Source organism: Aricia agestis, chromosome 2 (assembly GCF_905147365.1).
Source record: "Aricia agestis chromosome 2, ilAriAges1.1, whole genome shotgun sequence".
Classification (NCBI taxonomy): domain Eukaryota; kingdom Metazoa; phylum Arthropoda; class Insecta; order Lepidoptera; family Lycaenidae; genus Aricia; species Aricia agestis.
In genome coordinates, this window is record NC_056407.1 from 17,041,088 (window position 1) to 17,066,446 (window position 25,359).

Below are 25,359 nucleotides of genomic sequence, written 5' to 3' on the forward strand. Positions count from 1 at the left end.
AAATAATAAAAATGTATTTAATATTTAAATCACTATTGTTAACAAATTGTAGGTATGGAATGTTAACTATTAGTAATTATTAACAGATGTTTCTTACAATGGTAACTAAAAAGCAAAACAAAAATACTGTTATAGTCCATTTGAGCTTACTATTTCAGAGACGAATGTAAAAACATTATCATATTCTATTTAAAGTCAAATTATCAAATCTAATATTATTGCTTCGTACACAAATATAATATTTTATTGTTAATTATTTTTTTACATTAATATCAAGTTATCATTTACACAAAACTTGCTTAAACATATTTAATAGAATGAATTGATTATAAATATTCTCATACACAACAATCAGTCTTAAGGGACACGTAGCAACAGACGCGCACAACTTTTAGATCGCTCGGTAAAACCAGAAAAGTAAGGCACAATGTTTTATTTGGATCGCTATCAGACGGTGACACGTTGATTGATATTACCAGTAACTTTAAAGTTGTGTGCGATCTATACTAGTAGTTTTCCTGATGTGGGCCCTTACAAATTAAATTTAAAAACTTACAAACATACACTATAAACAACATCTCATCAATACTAAATTAATTGACTTTGGCATTCTTTTACAAACATTCAATCGTATTAAATATGAAATCTTACAATTCAAATACTATATTTAATATTTATCTAATGACTCATGTCCGGTTCCTCAAAATTTTATATTTGGGTTTCAATTTAATAAAAGCTAGTAGTGACCTGCGTCAATAAAAACTTTGTTTTAAAAGTAAAATTTTCAGAGTTCAGGCATGAAGTAAATATAATGCATAAAACACGTTATACTATAGCTTTATACGTTATAGCTATGTAGGTTTTGGTCGTAAGTTTTTCCGAAAATGATAAAAAAAACTGGCAAGTCTAATTACTAAGGTAGACAATAAGGTACTCTGTATTCCGGGACATTGAGACCATACAAGTTATTTGTTATATTCATAGCCAACGTTTAAAAGTTATAGAGGCTGATGAGCCATGTGCGGTCACGCGTAGTCCTTACTGAGTCAGATGTGATCATTTGGGTTCAGTCGTGGTCAAAAAAGATCACAAGTCACAGTAGCAACGAGTTGTGATAAAGAATGTTAATTGTGCGGATAGCGAGTCTGATTTTCTACATCGCATGGTCAAGTGTGATCAGTGGATCACGTGGTAAATCCACAGATCAAATGAAGTCGTGGTCACCTATTAGAAAGCAGCCTACACAATAGTATTATATAATCTCGTTCTGTGAGTTACGCGTGGTCACTTATCACAAGTCAGCCTACACTATAACTAGCGAGTCTCACCTTTGTGTGACGCGAGGGTAGCCTACACAATAAAATATCTAGCCTAGTCGTTCTGTAAGCGAGTCTCGTTTCAGTTACCCGCAGCTCACGCGTCAGCCTCCCTCTCGGGGTGGAGCAAGCGCGTGAGGGGATGTGTGGGGTCGGCGAGTGCGGCGTCGGGGGCAGCGAGCGCGAGCACGCGGCCGGCGGCGAGCACGAGCACGCGCGCGCAGTCTAGCGCGGCGGCGGGCCGGTGCGCCACCCACAGCACGGTGCAGCCCGCGAACGCGCCGCGCGCGCACGCCAGCACCGCGCGCTCCGTCTCCGCGTCTACTGCCGCCGTCGCCTCGTCTACTAGCAGGATCTGGAACGCGATGTACTATCAGAGAAGTTGATTCCTAGGCAGATGGCGGACCTACGTAGTTTGGTCACAATATGTCAAACTCATCCGACAGATCAGAGTCACAATCCTACCAATCAACGTAGGCCCGTCAACTGCCTACGACTCACTTTCTTCGACGGTACTTTGTTAAAAAATCGTCTGTCAAACAATAAAACGGGAGCATAGGTAGTCTGTCAAAAAAGTGAAGAAATTAAAAAGTGGCAACATCGTAGTGTCATCCCTTTCAAACCAATCTAATAAAAAAGGGATGACACTACGATGTTGCCACTTTTTAATTTCTTCACTTTTTTGACAAACTACATGTGACTCAAACGCGTATAATTAGTGTATAGTCTAGTAAAAAAAATACAAATTTTTAAGAGTCACTGTGTGTTAAGCTTTAATATTTGACAGCTACGTATTTGTTAATAAGTTATGTAAAGAAAATTGTATAAAATACATTTGATATTAGGAAACAATAACAACTACATAGGCCATCAATCATTCCAGATCACAGATTGAGGCGCATAAGCTACGTGAGACAAGCAAGGGCAACTCCTATTAGCTGAATTAATACCTTAGGTCGTTGCAACAGCGCACGCGTCAGACACAGCAACTGATGGTGTCCCCTCGACAGGGGCGGGGCGGGCGCGTCGAGTCCCCCCGCCGCCCGCACCGCGCCGGCCGCGCCGCACGCCTCCAACGCCCGCCATAGCTCCGCCTCCGAGTACTGGCGCAGCGGATCCACGTTCTCGCGCACGCTACCCGAGAATATGAACGGGTCCTGCGGTATCACGCCGATGCGAGATCTGGAACAAATAAAAGTTTAACAATTAATTCAAAAACAACACCCAATTAAAGATATATACATATCATTTATTTAATTTTTAGAATCAAGAAAATCTTACAGCAGAACATTGAAAGAAAAAATCTTATCATAAAAAACAAAGTAAATCACTAAAACGTTAATTGAACTTGTAAGTATAATACTTTACAGCCAGCTATTATAGCTGTAATATACTAACCCCCTTACTAATAAACGTTGTATAAGCTTTGAATAGTTATACAGTGTTTTGTCTTCTTCAATCCAATAAAAAATGTCACTTGTGTGACAAGAACAAAACACTGTATAAGTTATAACTATTCAAAGCTTATACAAAGTTTATTAGTAAGGGGGTAGTTATACAAATTGTCCCGCAAGGATTGTGTGCGTTTGTGTACGCTATAGACGCGTGTACGTACCGGAGTGCGTGCAGGTGCAGCGTGGCTACATCAACTCCGTCCACAATGACGCGGCCGGCGGCGGGCGGGGTGAGGCGGGCGAGGGCGCGCAGCAGCGAGCTCTTGCCCGCGCCCGTGCGTCCCACCACACCCAGCCGCTCGCCCGCGTGCGTCGTGAACGACACGCCGCGCAGCGCGGGCTCGCCGCGACTACTACGAATGATAATAACTATTAGTACTCACATTAATCAATCGTTAGTGTACTTATTTTGACCATGTATGTAAAATACGTGATAGAAAGCACGAAATGAATTACTTATATTTTATGGCACCCAGAGATGGACGCCGCCGCGTCGCCAGAGTAGACAGAATGATAGAGTATGCCGACTAAGAACTGATGTTGAAATTTTTAAATTTGACGTATTGTTACGTACTAGGGTTCGAGGATTTGGAGAGAAAGACCTGGTGACTCTCTTGAAGACTTTATTAACACTGCACTAAACACTAGGTCACAACACTTAGCACTAAGTCCAAACACTAATCACTAGGTCCAATCACTAAGCACTATCACTGTCCTAGGTCGTAGCCAATTCGTAGGTTTCACTGGTTCACTCACTATTGATCACTTGTGTTCACTCCGAAATCGCCTTGATGATCGCTCGAACCGAACTAACTTGCCGGGCCTGCCTGCGGCTCTTTTTATATGGCGAGACGAATTCCAGAAATTTCCCGATTCACGTAAACAAGTAAACAACCGTGGGAAATTTCTAGGAGGCTCGGACATGTACCACAATAAAACTGCCGTCCTTGCGATAAGTGCAGTAAGTTGAATTTAATTTAGACCTTATGGACTCAGTCATAAGGTCTAAATTCAAACACGCTTACAAATAAAGGGTAAACACGTAAACAAACATTGGACCTTTCTAGAAGGTTCGAGTATGTACTTGCGCACCACGTGTCCGTATACCATGTACCGTAACAGTATTATGACGAAAATCGTCGCTAGGGCTGTTAACTGTTACCTACAAATTTAAAAATATGACATATTCGCTGGACGTGTTCCTCTTTGGTCGTATTGTTGTTTGTGTTTTGGCACATGCGATTAAAATTGTCAGAATTCAATTTTGAAATCTTTATTTTAAATATTTAAAAATAAATTATATCCGCAGCGCGAGGCACAATACGTTCATAATCCTAGTGAAACCCGACGAATTTGGCAGATATTGAAACCTGTCCGTTTCTTTGCAGTCGAAATACTGGTAGTTATGTCTATTGTGGCGTCGCCGTGGCCGGCCTAGAAAAAGATGGCGTGACGAGCTAGAGGCATATAAGGTGTCAAGGGACACCCGGAGTTATTTCTTATGTACCATCGAGGAAGTTGATTCCTATGCAATTGACAGACCAACGTTATTTGGTTGAATATGTCAATTCAATGTTAATTGTGATCTGTCAGCTGGGTTTGACGTAACGCGACCAAACTACTTAGGTCCCCGATTTGCATAGGAATCAACTTCTCTGATAGTAAAAAAACCTGTATACTCAACAAAAAAAAAGAGAGACAAACACGCGCTACCGCATGGCTTACAACTATAGCAAAAAGCACAGACATAGATCAAGATAGATACCGCATGTCCCGCGAAGTACATACACATGCGGAGCTATATCTGTGGCAAAAAGTGTCGTTACAACTTTTTGGCCTTAATTTTTTCCCTAATCCATAGATACAAAGTTTTAGCTTACTTGTATCGTAGCACGACGTCATCGAAGCTAACCACGCCGTGCGCAGGCCACCCGTACGGCGGCCACTCCCCGTCCACGCTCTCACACTCCACCTGTAACACATCAAGCAATATTTAGTTATTATTCTATGAAACTTTAGTTGTCATGATGTTTTATTCTTGTGTGATACGTAAGAACAATGGCTTAGCAGACAAGGATAAAACTTTGTATATTATCTTTATACACATATAAAGTAGTATTTTAACAACGAAGATAGGCAAATTTTTCTATTTGCAAATAATTATAATTTTATGTACTTAATTACTATTTAGCAATTATACTTTATTCAGATTTTTTATTTTTTTTTTATTTCCAAATTATTGCTTTTATTCACTGCCAGGCCACATCAAATTGAGCGCCTCTATCCTGAATCGCACTATTGCTTTTGCAAAAGTTATACCTGTGTGATGTACTCGCCGACTCGCTCGACGGCGATCATCTCCCGCTCGGTCTCGGTGAACGAGTTGAGCACGTTGCCCAGCGCCGAAGTCAACGACAACGCGTACGATATCGCCAGACCAACCAGACCTGTATTCGTATAAAACAAAAATAAATAAGAATTAAAAATTAACATCAGACAACAATATTATAAATGGAATGATGATGAAGTATGCACGACTAAAAATTACCTTTATTTACAAAAAAACGAGCAAAATATCCTGACAACTCTGACAATACATGGTATCTCTTTTTAAATGGAATGGAAACTTCCCACAGGGGAACCGTCTATTATGCCAATACCGAATTTCACCAAAATCGGTTTACCTAGATTAAGCGTGAAGAGACAACAGAAAGACAGTCAGACACACTTTCGCATTTATATTAGGGCTCCTATACATAACTGCGAATTCGCATCGCATCGCAAATATCTGCGACAAAACGCATATTAAAAATTATATTACGTGATGCGATTACGATTCAGTTTTGTGCGGGAGCCCTAAGTATGTTTTCATACCGGGATCGGCAGCGTGCGTGGCGCGTTGCAGCGCCGCGAGCGCAGCAGCGGCAGCTAACGCGAGCGCGGCGGGCGCCTGCAGCCGCAGCGCGAGCCACTGCGCCGCCGCCGCGCCGCACAGCGCCGCGCGCTGCCACCGCGCCACGCCCTCCTCGCCGCGACACGCCCACGTGTCCTGCGCGCCTAAACCGCGGATCGTCGCTAGACCTACACACGAATCATTGATTGGTCAAACACGATGTAAGACAAGACAACGTCAAAAAATTAAAAATGATATATCTACATAATTACAATAAAATAAATATAAATGTCATAAGCACTAAGCACATAATTTACATACACACGACGGAAAAGGTGTGCAGGCCAAGTCGAGTCAGTACGTACAAGTGTCTTCAGCAAGAGTGTGGAATCATGGTATCTTCTAAGGTATTAAGTTTACCTTCGAGCGTATCGTTGAAGTGGGCGTATACGGGCGACAGCGCGACACTCTGCAGCCGCTTGAGCTGCCGTGACGTCACGCGGTACAGGCGCTGCACTCTACAAAAACACAACAGATACAATGAAAAGAGTATTAACATAGGTCATAAAGTGGTAAAGTTAGTCCATCCCTAATGTTTTTTTTTTCCGAAAAAAGTTTACGCAAAAACTGAATGTTATCCAAATTTTTATTATGAAATCCAAATTTCCAGTAAATAGCATACCTGAACAAATGTCGTATAATGGAACCTTAATAAATGACGGTGAATCTATATGTAACACCTTTAATAACTATTTTCATTCTGTGTTCTCTGTAGCTAATGATATAAATACAATTTCCTCGACCCCTAGCTCAACAAATACGTCCTTTGACCTCTCTTCGGTCGATATATCTGTGGAAGAGGTGCGGCTTCTCTTGCAAACATTAAACTCAAAGAAGGGTAGTGGGACTGACCTCATTCACCCACTTTTTGTTAAAAATTGTTGTAAAGAGCTAGCGTTGCCTCTCCAAATTATTTTCACAAATTCACTTGCCGAAGGACATTTTCCTCAAATCTGGAAAACTGCTTTGATCACCCCCATATTTAAGTCCGGCAACAGTCAATTGATTACCAACTATAGACCTATTAGTAAACTGAATATTTTTGCAAAAATATTTGAAAAATTAGTTACAAGAAAAATAACTGCTACCTTTTATAATGTTATATCTGACAGGCAACACGGTTTTTTCCAAGGTCGTAGTGTAGACTCAAATTTACTTACTTTTACTGATTTCATTATTAATAATATTTCCCAGGGACGGCAGGTAGACGCAGTTTACACTGATTTCTCCAAATGTTTTGATAAAATCAATCATAAATTATTAATTTCTAAGCTTCAAAGGTTGGGTATACATGGGGATTTATTAAGGTGGATAAAATCATACTTAAATAACCGAAGCCAAGCAGTCGCTATAAAGGGTTATACGTCGACTTTCCTCCCTATACCATCCGGAGTGCCACAGGGCTCGCACCTAGGTCCCTTACTTTTCATTTTCTTTTTAAACGATATTGACACTATTTTTAATTACAGTGAACACATAATTTACGCTGATGATACTAAAATATATAAGGCAGTTTCAAACATAGATGATTGTCATTCTCTACAGTTAGACCTACAAAGCTTCTTAAATTACTGCACCCGAAATGAGTTATATCTAAACTTAAATAAATGCTATGTAATCAGTTTTTCTCGTAAAAATAATCCTATTACTTTTAATTATAACATAGCTGGAACACAAATAACCCGAGTAAATTCAATAAGGGACTTGGGAGTAACCCTGGACACTAAATTAACGTTCAATGTTCACATCGATAATATATGTAACCGTGCATACAAAATGTTAGGCATGATACTCCGTGTCGGCAAGCCTTTCAAACGTGCCTGCACATATAAAACTCTTTATTATTCCTATGTTAGAAGCATTCTCGAGTTTGGCAGTATAATATGGACTCCTCAATACCAAGTTCACATTGACCGTATAGAACGTATTCAAAATATCTTCCTTAAAAATATTTGCTACAGAACAAACACCAAACAACTTAATTTAACTAAACTTAAGGACAGGCGTATATATTTAGACTGCATTTTCTTTTTCAAAATAATTAAAAATCATGTCAACTCACAAACCTTGTTAGAGAAAATAACATATAGCATTCCAGGTCACTTCTTACGTTCTCATAATTTATTTTATATAAATTATGCCCACTCAAACTACGCGAAACACAGCTTCTTCAGGCGAGTACCCAACTATTGCAATAAGAATTTACACCATATAGACCCTTTTTGCAATGCTATTAATAAAATAAAAAACATACTTAAAACCGAAATATTATAATAATTAATTAAGTACTAATTAACAATAAATTGTAAAACCAGTTCATATGACATAATGTTGCTTATTTGTGTATAATATGTTATGAGTTTCTGTAAATTTTTCTGTAAATTGTTACACCTTCAATGTTTGTTAAACACACACACACACACACACACACATACACACAAACATGAACCCTAGCAGAACTAGTTTTCTGATCCCAAGACTTTGTCGTAGGGCTAGGGTTCTATACAAACGTTATACATTTTAACCATGTTAATAATATGTAACATTATTATACACGTCACCTCACACACGCTCAACCAATATATTTTGTAATATTTAATTTTAAGTTAAGAACCTTTAGGTCTTTTTATTGTATATGTCTTATATGTAACAGTGCTTTATTATATTATGACTGTATGTGTTCTAAATAAAGAAAATAAAAATAAAAAAATAAAAGTTATCTCTGGATTCCCAATGTAACGTAACGTTCAAAAAAAGAGTTAGTTACCTGTAGTATATGACAGCCATCGGTAGCACGCCCACCAGCAGCCACGGTATGCCGTACACGGTCAATATCACTGCGCCTGGACATTCATTTCAATATACTTACATAAATTACAAACGATCATAACATTTCTCCACAAATTGAAGAAGAAATTGTACAAAGTTTTAGCAGAGTAAACAGAACTCACAAGTATGCCGACTCAGGAGAGATCTCGTTTATACGTTTGATTTTTGAGAGTAAAAATGTATGCGCTACTAAGCCGCGCCATGTGAAAGCTGTCTAAGTAGCTCATACATTTCAACTTTGTACGGCACGGCGACCGTGCCGCAACCGTATGCATGTGAATAGTTATCACATCGGCGCGGCGGCGCGCGCCGTACTAATGCGAAAGTGGTACTCGCGCCCAACTTGCGTAGATACGCCCGTTTGTTTGAAGTCGAGGTACTCCTTAGTTCAGTCTACTCTGGTTTCAGTTACCATGGCAAAAACTCACCGAGCAGCGAGAAGGTCTGCGCGAGGAAGATGTTGAGTATGAAGGGCAGGCTGTCGTCCACCGTGTACGTGTCCGACGAGAAACGGTTCAGGATGCGACCCGTTGGCGTCGTGTCGAAGAACTTCACTTCCGCCTGACAAATTTACTGTTTTTAAATACTGCTGCAGAATACACTGACCTGTCTCCACTTATCTTTCTACTCATAGGTAAGTGAAAGAAAAAACGTGTCAAAAAATTCAAAATTACTATAAGTAATACACTCTTATCAATAAAACATTGTAATATTAGATGCGGATAAATTATACAGGGTGTAACAAAACTAAGTTATAAATTACTAGCTGTCCCGGCAAGTGTTGTTTTGCCTTATAAATAATTTTTGGTATGAAAAATAGATGTTGGCCGATTCTCAGACCTACTCAATATGCTCACAAAATTTCATGAGAATCGGTCAAGCCGTTTCGGAGGAGTGGAGCGGAACGAACATTGTGACACGAGAATTTTGTATATAAGATAATACTTTAGGGTGTATAATATGAGTCCCGTGTGTAGAGTTCACTGTAAAAATAGCAGCGCTGAAAGAACTTTTTTTTTTACTTTTGTATGAGAAAACTCGTGACGCTGAATCGCTTGCCCATACAAATCACAAAACAAAAACAAACGAACTCTCTACAAGGAACACAAACACACCCTAAACTAAAGTATTATCACTTAGTTTTGTGACACCCTGTATAATATTATGTCCTTACCTTAACAATAACTCTGAGTAGCTTCTTATGTATTTTATCCGCCGCCTTTACTCCGCCGTACGCGAACAAGAACGCCCTCATTATAGTAAACAGGACATTGACTAGAGCCAACACGAAATACATCTCTAAATAGTAGTTGTTTGAATATGCCGGCGCTTCGAGCCCCAGTTTCGTATCTATGGTTTGGTCTATGGTCTTGTTTATGGGCTGCACGGGCACAGAATTATTGTCGCTGAAGAAATCCAGCACTCCATTGACGACCGTATGAACTAGAGCGTCGGCAGCGTTGAATCCGTGGTCCAGTATTGTGGCGTTTTCGTGGACACTGTCTATGGGAGTGTCGTGAATATTGTCTACGCCCGTGGAGTTTTTCTGTCTATTGTTCACCCAGAACGTGAGCCAGAGGAAGGTGAAGTTCTGCGACAGCTGCATCAGGACTAGGGAGAGGAATATGGCTACGGACATAAAGCCGCCTACGGCACGCAGATACAACGCCAGCACCCACCAGCCGATCGTGCCTTCCGACATACTCTCCTGAAAATTGTTATGATAATTTTATTTGACAGAAAAGTGTTTTCAAGTTTCAAGTAATTTGCTCTATGGCAGTTAGCACTCGGACAACAAACGCAAATAGCGAGTTTTAAATATAATTTATATCGCATTCCCGTTTAAGACAGTTTATGTCTTGTGCTTTTTGTGGTTGTAGAAACAGCCTAATAGTTATTGAAAATATTCAAAAATTGAACTATAGTTTGTGCGTTCTAAGATGATATGGGTGACAGTTTTCACGTTCCTTGCTACGGGTTTTTTTTACAAGAAAACAAAAAAAATCAAAATGTAATAAATTATATTGCATCTACAAAAACAAATGTTTCCTATAATTGTAAATGAATAAAAATGAAAAGATGCTAAATGCTAACTTATTAATAAAAATTATAAATATTAACTGTGAAATAGGAGTATAAAATTATTGTTACGAAAACATTTGAAAAATGTCATATGCACGTAACGGAACTTATGTCAATAGAGATTGACTCTGTTGAATCGAAATCAAATCGATAAAAAAGGGCGGCCCTCTTAAATCGCCGGCACCACTGAAATGTCAGTACGAAATCGATAATTTCGATTGTAATTCCTTTACGAAGTGATTCGATATTTTTAAACTATCGATTAATTTTTGTTAGGTAACTTCCCTACTATTGTCAATTATAATGTGTCACGCATATCATCATAAAACGCACAAACTATAATGCTCGGTAGAGGTTATCAAACTAAGTGCAAACTAAGCAGGTGACAACACAAATTTCACTCACGTCGTTGTCCAAACTATGTCGGCTGACAGTATCCAGGTTGTCACCGTCAGCGTTGACGGAGCCAGCCATCTCTGGGACCTGCGGCGGCGGGGGTGGGGGCGGGGTCGGTTCCTCCCCAACTGACTCCGCCTCACTCGTGAGAAACTCCTCCACCTCATTCATTACTGCCTCCGGCGGACCTGCGGTTGGTACGCGTTTTATAATTTTCATAGAAGTAATTGCTACTCATACATAACAAAATATGATATTATAAACCTCTGCAGACAGTTTAAACAATTTCAATCTTAAATCCAATGCAGTATTTGAAATTTTTAATAATAACTTGCCAAACAAACTACTTGATGTGACTGAAGGCCAATCCTTTAGATTTTGGAGACTGCTTTGTCGTATGTGAGTATTCCAATAAGAAAAAATGTTTTAGAACTTGGGAGCAACTTACCAACAGCCTGCACGCGTCCGTCCCGCAGTAACACGACGCGGTGTGCGCGCGCCAGGGGGCGGGGCGAGTGCGCGACGAGTACGCGCGCGGTGTGGCGCAGCAAGCCGAGCACGCAGCGCCGCAGTACGTGCTCCGCCACACGCGCGTCCACGCCCGCCAGCGCGTCGTCCAATAAGTACACTGCATATCATAATCATTTTTTTTTTCTTTATTTATAGGCCTTTCATCGTAAGATTAAGTCGGCCTTAAAACATTAATAATCATAATCATTATTATTTTAACGAAATGCCTTCATTGAAGTAATGTATGAATAAAGTCACCAGATTAGTCAAAGATATTTCACCCCCCCACTCATATTTCCATGCTTTATTAGAGTAATTAATAAGTAGATCTAATATCATCTGTAATAATATAATCATTATTAGTGAAAACTTTTAATAGGCCTTATCGTGCTATGTTAATCGATGTTGTTCATGTAGTACGTTTTCCTTATCATACATAGTAAGTTTTCCTTAGATAAATAAATAAAAGATCTGTAAGTATAAATACGTGGACGTACCCTGTTTGTCGGCGTATACGGCGCGTGCGAGTGCGACGCGCGCACGCTGCCCGCCGCTCAGCGTGCAGCCGCCGGCACCCACCCACGCGCCCCATCCCAGCGTGTTCAGGTCTTCTGTCAGATATATATCTTTATATTAAATTACAGAAATAGGAAAATTGGTATTTCTCATATTTATACTTTTTTATTGTAAAAAATATCCTGATGATAGCTCACATTAGACATTAGAGACATTTAAAAACGGGCTTTGGCCCACCACACATTCCCACAATCTGTATCTCCTGTGTCGCCAGGATCGACAGCGGTATCCAACCACGAAAACCCTTTGATATGATCTCAGGGAGCCCGAGGGACATGCTAAAGCTGTCTTGGGACCCGCAACGAAATTAATCAGAAGAAAATAGGAGAAGTAGGAAGAATTCCAGATTCCCTCCCCATATAAAGCGGGAGACAGCACAAAGTTGCAGTGACCGAAAGTCAAAGAACTGGAAGGGGGAAGCACCACGGGAATAAACGTTAATAATAATAGTGACTACTACGCTAGAGCTAAATTAATTTATTGTGTTAGACTGTTGCCAGTAGTAATTGTGACAAAAACGCTTGAAGGCACGGAAGTTCCTAGCGCTGCCCACGAGATCACTGTAGTATGCGACACCAGATGTACAGAGTAGGTTGTTTAGCATTGTAGTTCTTTCGTCCTGCCAGAGACTGCACTCCCAGAGAACATGATGAGCTGTTTGTTCAAACATGTTGCCTTCGGTCGAGCACTCGCACATGGGTGATGCTACTAGATTAAATCCGTAGAGTTTGGCCTTAAAATTTCCATGACCGGTCAGGAATTGAGAAACGCATTGATCAATATCCATCCAATGTTTGGGTGGCCGTTCACGAATATTAGGGAAAAAATTATAAAGATATCGCCCTTTGGTGGAACAGTCCCATCGCGTCTGCCATTCGGAGATTAGGCTTTGCAAAGAGTTTTCTAAAGGTTCAAACAATCTTGCTATTTTAATTTTATCCCGAGCGCTTAAAAAAAAACGGGTTGTCAATGTTTTTATTATGATAGTACATTGTCGCACGACGCTGAATCTCAAGGTCAACGGGTAAAACTCCGGCTAGCACGGGCAATGCTTCGGTGCTTGTGGTTCTGTAAGCTTTGCACAAGAATATAAGAGCAAGACGTTGGCTTTGTAGCAACTTGCGACGAGCCGCGCCGATAGTTGCTCTGTCGGCCCACACGGGGGCCCCGTAGCAAATGCTGCCAAGGTAAGTAGCAGTGTAAATTAATTTCAAGGTTTTGAATGAGAGGCCCCATGTCGACGTCGATATTTTGGTAAAGGAGTAAAAGTTGCGTTTCGCTTTCTCATCGGTTTGAATTATGTGTTCTAAAAATGTAAATTTATTTTCTAAGTAAAAACCAAGATAACAGAGTGACTGTTTGCGTTTAACGTTAATATTGTCAAGTTTGATGCTAAGGGAAGATATAAGGGAACCTTTTAAAAGAATTTGGTAAGTTTTTTGCGCGGCGAATTTCAGACGATTACGCTTACCCCAGTCAGATATTAAATTAAGACTACTGTTGGCTTTAGACTCAATTTCGGAACGCGAGTTTGCTTGAACGATAAGAAACCCGTCATCGGCGTAACCAACTAGTATACAAAGCGGTGGAAGTGGAAGACTTAACAAATCGTCGAATCCGATGTTCCATAATTTAGGCGAAATTACCGATCCTTGAGGGCAGCCGCAAGTTAAATCTTTGGCGTGTGTACAATGTCCTAGACGAAGCTTAGTTTGACCGTTAGAAAAGTAAGAATGTATTATGGAATAAATATTACAGTAACACCCTCGATTTTTTAGTTTTAATAGCACCATCGGCCACCAAGCATGGTCGAAGGCCCCGGAAATATCTAATGAAATGGCGACCACATATTTAGTTTCCGACAAGTTAACTATTTTTCTTACTTCTAACGCCGCGTCAACAGTCGATTTCCCGGCGGTGAAACCGAACTGATAGCTATGAAATTTAGGGCCACCTGGAAGCAGGCGAGGTACGATGAGACGTTCTAGTAATTTACCTAAGCAAGGCAGTAACGTTATCGGACGGTAAGATTTTGGGTCGTCAGGAGGTTTGTTTCCCGCTTTAGGTATTAATTTTTTGCAACCGGAACGCCAAATTTTTGGAAATATACCTTCTGCGATACATCTGTTGTAAACATACAGAATCGATGAATTGGCCGCTAAACACGCTTGCTTTATCATAATATTCGATATTTTATCCTCGCCCGCAGATTTTTTTATAGGCAAAAGGTTTACTATTTTCATAAACTCCTCCGAAGTTCGTAAATCTGAGACCGGTGTATGAATGGGGTCTAACATTCTACTCCTAATGTCGCGTTGGTGTTCATCATCCAAGGAGGGCTCGTCGTCTGGGATGAGAACGTTTAGATATGCCTTTGCCGTTTCCTCTAAACTACAAGTGTAAGAGTTGTTAATTTTAATATTTGAGAAAAAGCTTGGCTCATTACTACTACTGGGTTTAAGCCCGTGGTATAAAGAGGACCAGGGACCCTCTTTATCCAGTCTATTCGCGGCATTCTTCAGCACATTATTTTTCGCTAACGTAACGGCGGCACGATAGCGTGACCTTGAAATGCGTAGGTTATTTAAACTAATTATATAATTATCATCCGAACGGTCGAGGCCAGATTTACTAAGATTATTAATTTTGCGCCTGGCCCTTCTAAATTCTCGACGAAGATTAAGAAGTTTACTGTTCCACCATTTACAGTTGTGATCTTTTTTAAGAGGTCTACGACCCAAGGCTACATCGGCACAGTAAACAAATGTGTTTGTCATAATTTCCGCGCACTCATTGACGTTTAAATCCGGCCGAGTGAAGTCTCCGGCATGAGCGGTAATGAGGGAGCGGAATAATTTCCAATCGCCGTTCTTAACATTGTATTTATAGTCATTAGAATTGACTACGGTATCACTCGGGACCGCACGAGAAAACTCGTACACCAGTAAGCGGTGATCACTACATGACGCATCGTGAAGGACACGCCAATTCCTAATCTGGACGTACGCGCTAGATAGCGTGACGTCAATCGACGATTCGCCCGTAGGGCTACTAAAGGTAGGTGGTGCATCGGAGGTGTTATGAATATGGAGCTTAAACTCCGCAATAAAGTCTTCTGCGGTACGTCGGTCGCGGTCAGTGTACCTAAGCTGGCCGTGCCATAAGGGCGAGGATGCATTGACGTCGGCGCCTATAATGATTTTATTACCCGCAAGAGATTGTAATACGCGTCGAAGTTGATGTAATGGGGGCTTACGGAATCCGAGTACTGAAAGTAGCAGCTTACAACGTAAAGTCTAAACTGAGGACACGCCTCGGCTACCGCATAGTGCGACGTCGAAAGGTTAGTTAAGACCGTGATTGAAAATCTGGACTGAGGTGTGTATATACCCGCGCGAGCTACGTTATTAATTTGTATCATTTTCGACCGAGACGACGCGAGTTGATATTGTTCTTGAACAAGTACTAAGTCTAAATTGTAATCAGAAACTAACTTTTCTAACTCTAAAGTCGCGTGCTAGTTATTATGGAGGTTTAACTGTCCTATATTTAAACTATCCATACCTAGTTGTTAAAATGAGTTGCTCCATTTTAGTCTTACACGTTGGACAGTCAGGGGAGCCCGTGGAGTGGTCGGAGGGTTTTTTTATAACGAAGGCAGCTTTAAACCGTTTTAAAATTGTCCTTATCTTTGTTGGGGCACGAACGAACGAACATTAGAGACATATATTTTATGTCAATTGTGATCTATTCCTATCTCTAGTATGGCAAAACCAGAGATAGATCAAATATTGGGAACGGCCGTAAAAGCACGAAGCTTAACTGACAGCCGTATCAATATGAAGATTATTTTCATAGCTTGTATAATAGATAAGGTCTCACCTGTGAGTGCGCAGGCGTCGACGACGGCCTTGAACTTGGCCTCGTCGTATGGTCGGCCGAACAAGATGTTGTCGCGGATTGTGCCGCGGATCAGCCACGGCTCCTGCGATACGTACCCGAAACCTGTAAAGGGACAAATAACGATGAGACAATATACTGGAGTATATCCCATGATATGACATATAAGTTTAAGTGTCACACTGAAACAAGCTTTTTGTAGTTTTTATTGTTAAGGCAATTCATGATTTTAAAATTTATGTTTTACGTTCATAGCTCATTTAGAACCCAAAAATATATTGTTAGAGTGCAATGTGCAAGATATTTAAATTCATTTTTTAAGGTTCCGTACCCACAGGGTAAAAACGGGACCCTATTACTGAGACTTCGATGTCTGTACGTCTGTCTGTCTGTCTCCAGGCTGTAACTCAAACGGTAATAGGGTTAAAATTTTTACAGATTATGTATTTCTATTGCCGCTTTAACAACAAATACTAAAAACAAAATAAATCTAATATTTAAGGGCACCCATACAACAAACGTGAATTTATTAACATTTTTTTCTCGGTATCAATGATAATAATAACTGTTAGCCACCTGAAAAGTTCACAAAAGACTCAGTTTTATTTATACTTAAACAATTAATAATAAAAAAACACATTTTTTCCTATTTTTGCTTTATAGTGAGTGGTACAGAAAACCCTTCGTGCGCGAGTCCAACTCGCACTTGGCCGATTTTCCTTGTTTTGCTGTTGTGACGGAATAGTCCTACTCAATGGATTTCATTTTCTTAATCAGGCTTAAAAATAACGTTTTATTAATACTCACTGTTGATATACTCCGGTATCTGGATATCTCCGCGTTTCTTGATCATCTCCCCGACTATCGCGAGGAGGAAGGATGTCTTCCCGCTTCCCCCCGGCCCCGCGACACCCAGCAACTCCTCCTTCCCCACCTCCAGGGATATATCCTGGAGACAGAAGGGCTCCGTACTTTGTGCTTCAGAAGTGGTATCGGCGTGCTGTCGCTTTGACAGCTTCTTTGTGGATTTTCCCTTGTTCTTCTTCTCCTTCGCGGGCTTGGGGCGAACGGAGGGTTTCGCCCACGAAAATGTTGCATTTTTGAATATGAGGACCTTGTCCTCGTCCTTGTTTGTGTTGAGGCGGTCGAAGTAGCTCTCGAAATCGCTGTCCGGCAGCTGGAATAATATTTCTATTAATATTCGTCACTTCTATAATTACTACAATCACCACTGTGGTCAATAAAAATAATAGTATTTTAAGAAGATAAATGGACTTCAAAATTGTACGTAATTGAGAATAAAAAAATCTCTATTTCAAAAACTACTGAATCGATTTTGATGAAAACTGTTGTATTCCCTAAGTTGAACAATACCCTAATACAACAAAAAATAATTACTTAAATACTTGTAGTTCCGTAGATATGCGAACACAAACATAATAAAAACAAACATACGTACATACATACATACATATACACTTTTGAAATTTGGAATAATATTTGTTCAGACGCTGATTAAGATTAACATATACGAAATGTTAGCAGTTGAGGGTATGAATTTGACCCGTATGTTGCATACATACGGGTCGAATTCATAGCTCCTTTTTTTGAAGTCGGTTAAAAATGAGGACCTATCGGTCACGGAACGATACTATAATATATGATATATAATATTTATCGTCTAGACACTACCACTAGACAATAGCGTGTAACCGGAGCCGCGCGGTTGACCGCTAATCCGGCGAGGGTGCGAGGGTCGCCGACACAGACGTCTGTTTACAATCTCTCCAGCGTCTGTCTGTCTGTCACACTATTAACATTTACGTATTCTCAATGTTTAGCTTGTTATTCGATTTCTATATTAGGATGTTACTATAAATAAGGCAACTTTCATGATTATTCTGTGTACATACAGAATACATTTTTTTGAAGAATAAATTATTGTTGAACCATAGATAAGCTCAAGGATGCAAAACAGTTATACTTATTCACCGTTCAGCGACCGTACTTTAAACAACTCTTACTTAATAAATACTATATAACGTCCGCAACACCGTTGCACCAAAACTCATTTGTCGCGAGCGAAACGTACATTTTTCCGGGACAAAAACTATCCTATGTCCTTTCCCTGGACTCAAGGTATGCCAAATTTTAGCAAAATCGGTTTGGGCGTGAAGAGGTAACAGACAGACATATAGACAGATAGACAGACAGAAACACTTTCTCATTTATAATATTAGTATGGAAGTATGGATAATATGGACACAACTCACATCTAGTAGTTTCTGTATGCGCTTAATGGAAACCCAAGCTTCAGTGAGGCCGTTGAGCACCCAGGGGAAGGCGTTGAGCGGCGATATCAGCATGTTGATCAGAGCCACTGTCGTAAACACCTGGTGGAAAAATGTTCCGGATAAAACCATCGAGCATAATCATAAAAATATAGCTAGGTTTGCGCCTATATCAGATAAGGCAATATAAACCATAATATTTGTCCGAAACTGATTAGTGATTTATAATCACTGACAAATCCCATAAAATCTTACGTCATAAAACAGTACGGTAGTCTTCGATCACTAATATACAAGACACACAGTCCGCGGCAAAAAACGACCTAACTAAAAGAGCACCAAACGCAACATTCTGGTGGACTTTCGATTTAGTAGTGCTCGAACGCTCCGCTGGGAAACATGTCCCAGTGCTCGTTCAACAATTGTAAAAATCGCGGATGGTTGAATTTAGTTTGAAGTGTGCGTCGTTCGTAAAAATTTATTGCTTTGTTAACACACATTGTACATTGTTTTATAAAAAGATCTTTAGTAACTATTAATCAGGTTGATTTTAGATAAATGTATACTTTTTTAAACACTTTTACTCGGCGACAGATTTTCGAGAGGTTTTGTATGGGACTGTGTATCTTGTATATTAGAGATCGAAGACGGTAGTCCGTAAATAGCTACGCGACCGTAACAGTAATATCGGCCAGTCAGAATAGCGACGCAACGTTTTGGCGGAATTTGTTTGTAAACACATTAGAACTCTATTTTGTACAACATGACATTGTGTATAATGATACGGTGGTCAGTATACAAGTCGCTTATAAAACGATCAAAAATTATAATATAGACCTTTTACTTAAACAGTGGCTGTCCTTATCGGATACGTAAAAAAAAATACGTATTTTTTTATCTTTTTATTTTACAGAGGCTTATAACACTCAGTGTTAACGTACACGTATTATGTGGTTCAATTACATACCGTGGGCGCGTCGAGGTCGATCCCGCGCAGCGCGTGCGTGCCGAGCGTCAGCGCGGCGACGAGCACGGGCGTGGTCGCCCACAGCACCACGCACACCGCGTCCAGATACTTGCGCGCGCGCAGGTACCGCATCTCCGAGCTCCGGGCCACTGCAAGAAAAAAAAACAACGTATTCAAATTACCTCTATTGTTTCTGATATGCCAGTTCAGCCACTTAAACATTGGTCATGATCATAACCACAAGATGCGTCAGAAACATTTCAGTGAACGAGGCCGATAGATGTATAACGGCAATATAATATTTTTATCTCTTTACCACTACTACACGTAAACAAGATTTGCGTGCGCTAGGGAAACACAGTCAGCGACTGACTGAAGCTACAACGAAGGGTCAATAAATGGACTATTAAGTGCATCAGCGGACTATGTTGTTGAAAAAAATTTAACTTAATTATTAGGAATGTGCGTTTCTATTCACACTGTATACGTACCTACTGCTAAGCGGGCCCCTTGACGATCAATTTTATTGTGCAATATCACGTATTGGTTAGGTTAGGCAACTTATTGTCAAATAAGTTGTTCAATCAATATTGCGAGTGATATTGCGGAATAAAATTGATTGTCAAGGGGCCCGCTAAGGCTGTGTGTAACTTCACTTTTTAATAAACGAAGATTAACGCAAGCAAAACTTCAACTAACATTCAAAAGACTCACCGGATATCCGCTCAATGAAGTAGTCCTCCCACACGTGCAGTTTGACCGCGCGGATGCCCCGCAGCAGTTCCCCCACCAGGCTGACCCTGGCGTCCTTGTGCCGCATCAGCTCCGTGCTCAACTCGCCGATCTTGTTCGCTATGGCCTTGTTGACGGGAATGAGGACGACGGAGAAGGCCACGCCCGCTAAGAAGGACACCCCCACTTGTTGGTACAGCAGAAACAGGGTTATGGTGAGCTGCGAAGATATATATTTAAATATTAGTAAATATAGATAATAAAAATAAGCAACAGTAACGCCTTAAACTAATAGCCAAAAACATAAGTTGAACTATTTCAACACAAAATCAGCAAAAAAAAGTTACATCTTTGCAGTTTAGCAGTTTTTTTTAAATATCAATATATTTATTTGTGATATTATGTGCGCTTGTGTGTTGTTAGGTAAGTAAAGTATGACAGCAGATTCCAAAATAGTAACTATTACAAGGATTTTTAAAGAATAATAATTGACTGTAGATATTTATTTACTATGTTATCTAATGCTTAAATAAATTAAAACAATTAACTATTTTATTTTCTATAACTTTTTTCTATTAAATTATTATAATTAATTATCATCATCATTCTTATGCCCCAAAAGTAATCTGGAGAGTCGACACCTTACCTGCAATGGTATACTCCAGAGTGCGTGGAAGCTGGGACAGCTGTTGACGATCCTGTCCGTGTCTGTGGACATGAAATTCGTCACCTCCCCCACACTGAACCTGGCATTAAAAAAAAAAATCCTTGGCACATTCCAATCAATGTGTGTGTGTGTATGTGTGTGTGTTTGTCTATCTGTTACCTCTTCACACCGAAACTGCTCAACCGATTTTGCTGATATTTGGTATGGAGGTATTTTGGGTGCCCGGAAAGGACATAGACTTTTTATTCCGGAAAAATGTGCGATTCCCGCGCGATAAACGAATTTCTGCGCAACAGAGTTGCGAGCGTCTAGTAAAAAATAAAAAAAATATGGGTGATAATCCCGTAGCTTAAATTGGTAAAAAAGAAGAACCTGGCAGTCAGCTCCGTGGACGTAACACTGAGCGTCTTCCGCAGCACCGTGGACACGATGGCGCCACGCATCTTGATGCCGATCACCGACATCAGCCAGTTGAAGTGCACGTTGAATATCATCGACGTCAGCGTCACGCCCAGCAGCGTCAGCGCGTATAGGTAGCTGATAGAATGTTTGGATCAGTACCCCGATTCTACTAATTCAGGGGCGTAGCTATTGCCGTATCTGCCGTATGAATTATATGGGGCCCGTGCCATGGGGTCCCCCAACGTACGTAAGTTACCCTTCCTGAATCCTGAGGGCCCCAAACAAATTTAATTACGCTCTGCAAGGGCACGCTACACTTCTAACCAATTCCAACTTTAAGACTGGGAACACATTAGTAACATTTCATGCATCGAATTTCCGCATCAAGCCTCGGCGGCCGGATACATTTTTTTTAGTTGAATTGAGAACTCAACTAGAGAACAAAACTCAATGTGAAAATCTTAGGGAGCAACATACAATAATATTTACGAAATATATCCACACAAAAGTTATACAATACGCGCAATAATTGGTATACAATAGATCTACTGGGAGCAATGTAATACTTATATTTAGCTCCCAGTGTACCATTTACTTTTATAACTAAATCATAATAGCCCAGGAATTGTTAATAGAATCAGGCGTTATCCATAGCTTAAATTTTAATTTGTTATTATTTTTAGCAATATTCCGCAAAATAAACCTGAACCTTTAAGTGAATGAGTGAGTGTACACATAGGCATGCACACAGCACCTCCCTCCTCTTCCACACTGCCTATGCGTACACTCGCATGCAAGAACCTGCAAACACCACCACCACACAAGCAATAATGTTGGCAAATCCGTGCAAGGCCCCTCACCACCATGCAGGTTGAAAACCTGGGCCCGCGTTTCGCCCCATCTCCGGAGCATCCTCAGGATGTGGACTCTTCGAACAACGTCCATCAAGTTTGTTTGTAGAGTCCACATCCTCAAACTAAATTTTAAACACAGGAATTTTTTGAAAGTTAAAATTGAACGACAACAACATCTAAAAAACCAAATATCCCATAAATAAAATACAATAAAAAAATCTAGCGACACAAAGCAATTAAATCGCTCACCCCATATGCTGATCAATGCTTGTATCTTCAACAAATATCACTAGTTTGTTCAAGAGCATGGGTCCAGCGAATCCGGCCATATCAGACACAAGCTTAAGCAGTCCGATTGCATAGAATTGGAATCCAAAGCAGGTGTGTAGGGCACGCAGGAGCGACACATTCTGTCGCCTCTGAGGCCGCACCAGCACTCTGGATGTTGGCGTCACAGGTGTTGATATGTTTTCTGGTCTAGTTTCTCCTGTAGCACCATAGCCTACACAAAAAGTTTGTTACATTAAAGTCATTTAAGGCAAAACAATTCCTATAATAAATCTTACACCATTATTATAAAACTTAACATTTTAAACTTTCGCGTTGCATTATAATTAAACTTTTTAATCGGGACTTAACGCGACTTATTTAAGTAGTAATGCTACTACGAGTACATACTTTTTCTCGACGTTTCGGCCGTGTTGCAACGGCCGTGGTCACGAGGGGACTGCAGGAGCGCGACGTCTTCGTTTGCACCGGGCGGTCGGTTCTACGACTACCCTCGAATTGTCCAATATTTGTGTTCCAATACACTGAAAGTCAGTAGGTTCACTGCGACACACAACACTAACTGTATCCGGGTTTACACTTATAGACAGAGGTGACACACGCGGTTTGCACTTATTGATCACTGGATTCCAGGCGGGCGACAATTTAAATCCGTCCTCACGATTGAAATTTTTGTACTTTTTAATTTCAATTTCAATTGTCAATCAAAATTGAAATTAAAAAGTACAAAAATTTCAATCGTGAGGACGGATTTAAATTGTCGCCCGCCTGGAATCCAGTGATCAATAAGTGCAAACCGCGTGTGTCACCTCTGTCTATAAGTGTAAACCCGGATACAGTTAGTGTTGTGTGTCGCAGTGAACCTACTGACTTTCAGTGTATTGGAACACAAATATTGGACAATTCGAGGGTAGTCGTAGAACCGACCGCCCGGTGCAAACGAAGACGTCGCGCTCCTGCAGTCCCCTCGTGACCACGGCCGTTGCAACACGGCCGAAACGTCGAGAAAAAGTATGTACTCGTAGTAGCATTACTACTTAAATAAGTCGCGTTAAGTCCCGATTAAAAAGTTTAATTATAAAACTTACCTGAACCTATAAAAGGTTCGTGAGGAACTTCAGCAAACTGTTGGTAGTTGTCCACATTGCCTATGAGAGCTCTGTCTATTCGAGCCCCGACATACGAACATCTGTACTGTGGTGGCAAGTCAAACAGTTCTTCAAGGTCATTCAACTTGTTTTCATATCCTTGAAAACAGTAAATTAGTTTAGTAATAATTTTAAAGTTACTTGTTACGTTGTTGCCTGTAATTTTGTGTGTGCAAATATAAAATCCTGAGGATATCATTTTATTTAGTGTATGTGCTATACTGTTTACTTTTATGGAGCTCCAAAATTAATAAATCAATTCAATATATATATATATATATATATATATATATATATATATATATATATATATTTTTTTTTTTTTTTTTTTTTTCATTGATTCAAGGTTAAGTATAAAAATAACTTACTCATCATATTTTAATGTAAATCATTTTATAACTTTTCCTTTCAACAAGTTAAAATATGGGGGAAGAACCTCAACAAATATGTAATAAATGCAGATGCTGATGACTCAGTAGTCAGTACCAATATTAAAACAAGATAATATGGTGTCAACTTCATGAGTCACAGCCTCAATTACATAATGTTTATAAACTTGGCCTCTGCACATATGTTACTGTTTACCTTTCTTGAGCAGTGGATTGACCCAGCAGAATGCTATTTTAGAGAATATATTGGCATCTTGCATCGCAGTCCCCAACACATCCTCGTCAATTCCAGGCAGCAGGGGAGTGTATTCATTCTAAAAACAAGAAAAAAATTAAAAATGTGATAAGCCCTACTTTAACTGATACACAGATACATTTTTAACCCCCGACAAAAAAGAGGGGTGTTATCATAAAATCACTTACATGTCTATGTTGTGATCCTACAAGACACTGGGAGTAGTATGTCGGTCTGGAGTCACTGGATGGCAGTAATGTCAAAAAGTATACAGCATGAAAACACAAATTTGCAACCTCAAATGACAGACTTTCGCCTGAAATAATGTTACTTCTTAGAGCTATTACGTTGAGTATAACAGTAACGCCCCAGAGCAGCAGCTGAAATATTGGCCCTCGAGCACTCTGACCCAGTCTGTGCTTCAGCACCAACACGTAAGAGAAGTGGGCAACCCAACACAGAGAGCAGGCTCCGGCGGAGAAGTAGTCGATAGGGACTAGAGCAGACTTATTGTTGGTCAGTAATACGTAAATCTGAATTATTGGGGTGAAGACCAGTGCAAGGACAGCGAAACTTCGGAACATTATTGCTCGCTCCTGCGTCTTTTCTCGTATTACCCAATTCCTTCTCAAGCCGATGTAATAGCTGGAAGATATGGCGAAAATGAAATAAACGGGAACATGCAGGAACAGCTCTTGGAAACACATGCTGAAGTCTTTCGTGGTTTCGTTCCATGGTCGTAGGCCACCCGGGCCACATACATCCTCCCACCTCCACGTCCAGTTGCTAAACACATTCATCTTCTACTGTGCATAACAGATTATTTACTTTACAAAAATAAACATCAGTACAATACATATACGCAAGGTTTTATTTTCACTATCACATTACTTCCCACATCTTATTTATGTTGAAGTGATATACGTACTGTTATCATAAAATAATTTTAATCTCAAGCAATCTATAATCTATTTTTCAATGATTTTTTCGAAACAATAGTACAATTTGCAAATTGCAATTTCGTGTCGAAAACTTTTTGACATGTTGACACTTGACACTTGACAGTTGACCTGACTGAGGTTTTTTTTTATTGGCTTTTGGCACCGACACCGGGCATTCACCCGTGCCCACTGCATGCCAAACAGTTTTCGTTATAAGATATAACTGTTCACATTTTTCGCCTCAACTCTGACGCTGGCAACTCCTAAATGGGGAGGCTTACGCCAAAAGAAGAAGAAGAAGAAGACACCGGGGATATACTTTGCCACATACTTGAAGCGTTTTCAGCATCTAGCAGCTATTTGCAGCAGGACAGGCCGAACGGATACGAAAATAGCCTAAAAGGGCCCATTCACGGCAGGACTGCACGG

At 40.2% G+C, this 25,359-nt stretch overlaps 1 protein-coding gene and 1 long non-coding RNA gene across 2 annotated transcripts in view; one reads left to right on the forward strand and one right to left on the reverse strand.

The window, feature by feature from the left end:
- LOC121740032 (ATP-binding cassette sub-family C member 10) lies at positions 1-24,951 on the reverse strand. The gene is made up of 24 exons (XM_042132727.1): positions 24,178-24,951; positions 23,951-24,068; positions 23,306-23,464; positions 22,179-22,431; positions 21,046-21,210; positions 20,653-20,752; positions 19,989-20,226; positions 19,275-19,423; positions 18,290-18,409; positions 16,824-17,193; positions 15,999-16,121; positions 12,038-12,151; positions 11,479-11,658; positions 11,040-11,218; positions 9,727-10,260; positions 8,981-9,113; positions 8,491-8,566; positions 6,084-6,181; positions 5,645-5,851; positions 5,090-5,217; positions 4,651-4,742; positions 2,932-3,123; positions 2,267-2,498; positions 1-1,671 (listed from the first exon to the last, which is right to left on the reverse strand). The coding sequence occupies exons 1-24, from the start codon at positions 24,787-24,789 to the stop codon at positions 1,414-1,416; spliced, it is 4,830 nt and encodes a 1,609-aa protein (XP_041988661.1). The 5' UTR covers positions 24,790-24,951; the 3' UTR covers positions 1-1,413.
- LOC121740035 overlaps positions 8,846-25,359 on the forward strand; it is a 21,743-nt gene continuing 5,229 nt past the window's right edge. The window contains exons 1-2 of the long non-coding RNA XR_006037526.1: positions 8,846-8,959; positions 12,147-12,153. This is a non-coding gene — a long non-coding RNA (uncharacterized LOC121740035). The remainder of the gene's footprint in view (positions 8,960-12,146; positions 12,154-25,359) is intronic.

Coding starts and splice junctions, on each gene's coding strand:
- LOC121740032 (XM_042132727.1), bottom strand. CDS start 24,789: ATGAATGTGTTTAGCAACTGGACGTGGAGGTGGGAGGATGTATGTGGC. Junction 11,219..11,478: donor CGGACGCGTGCAGGCTGTTG/GTAAGTTGCTCC, acceptor TACCAACCGCAG/GTCCGCCGGAGGCAGTAATG. Junction 5,218..5,644: donor CACGCACGCTGCCGATCCCG/GTATGAAAACAT, acceptor ATACGAATACAG/GTCTGGTTGGTCTGGCGATA.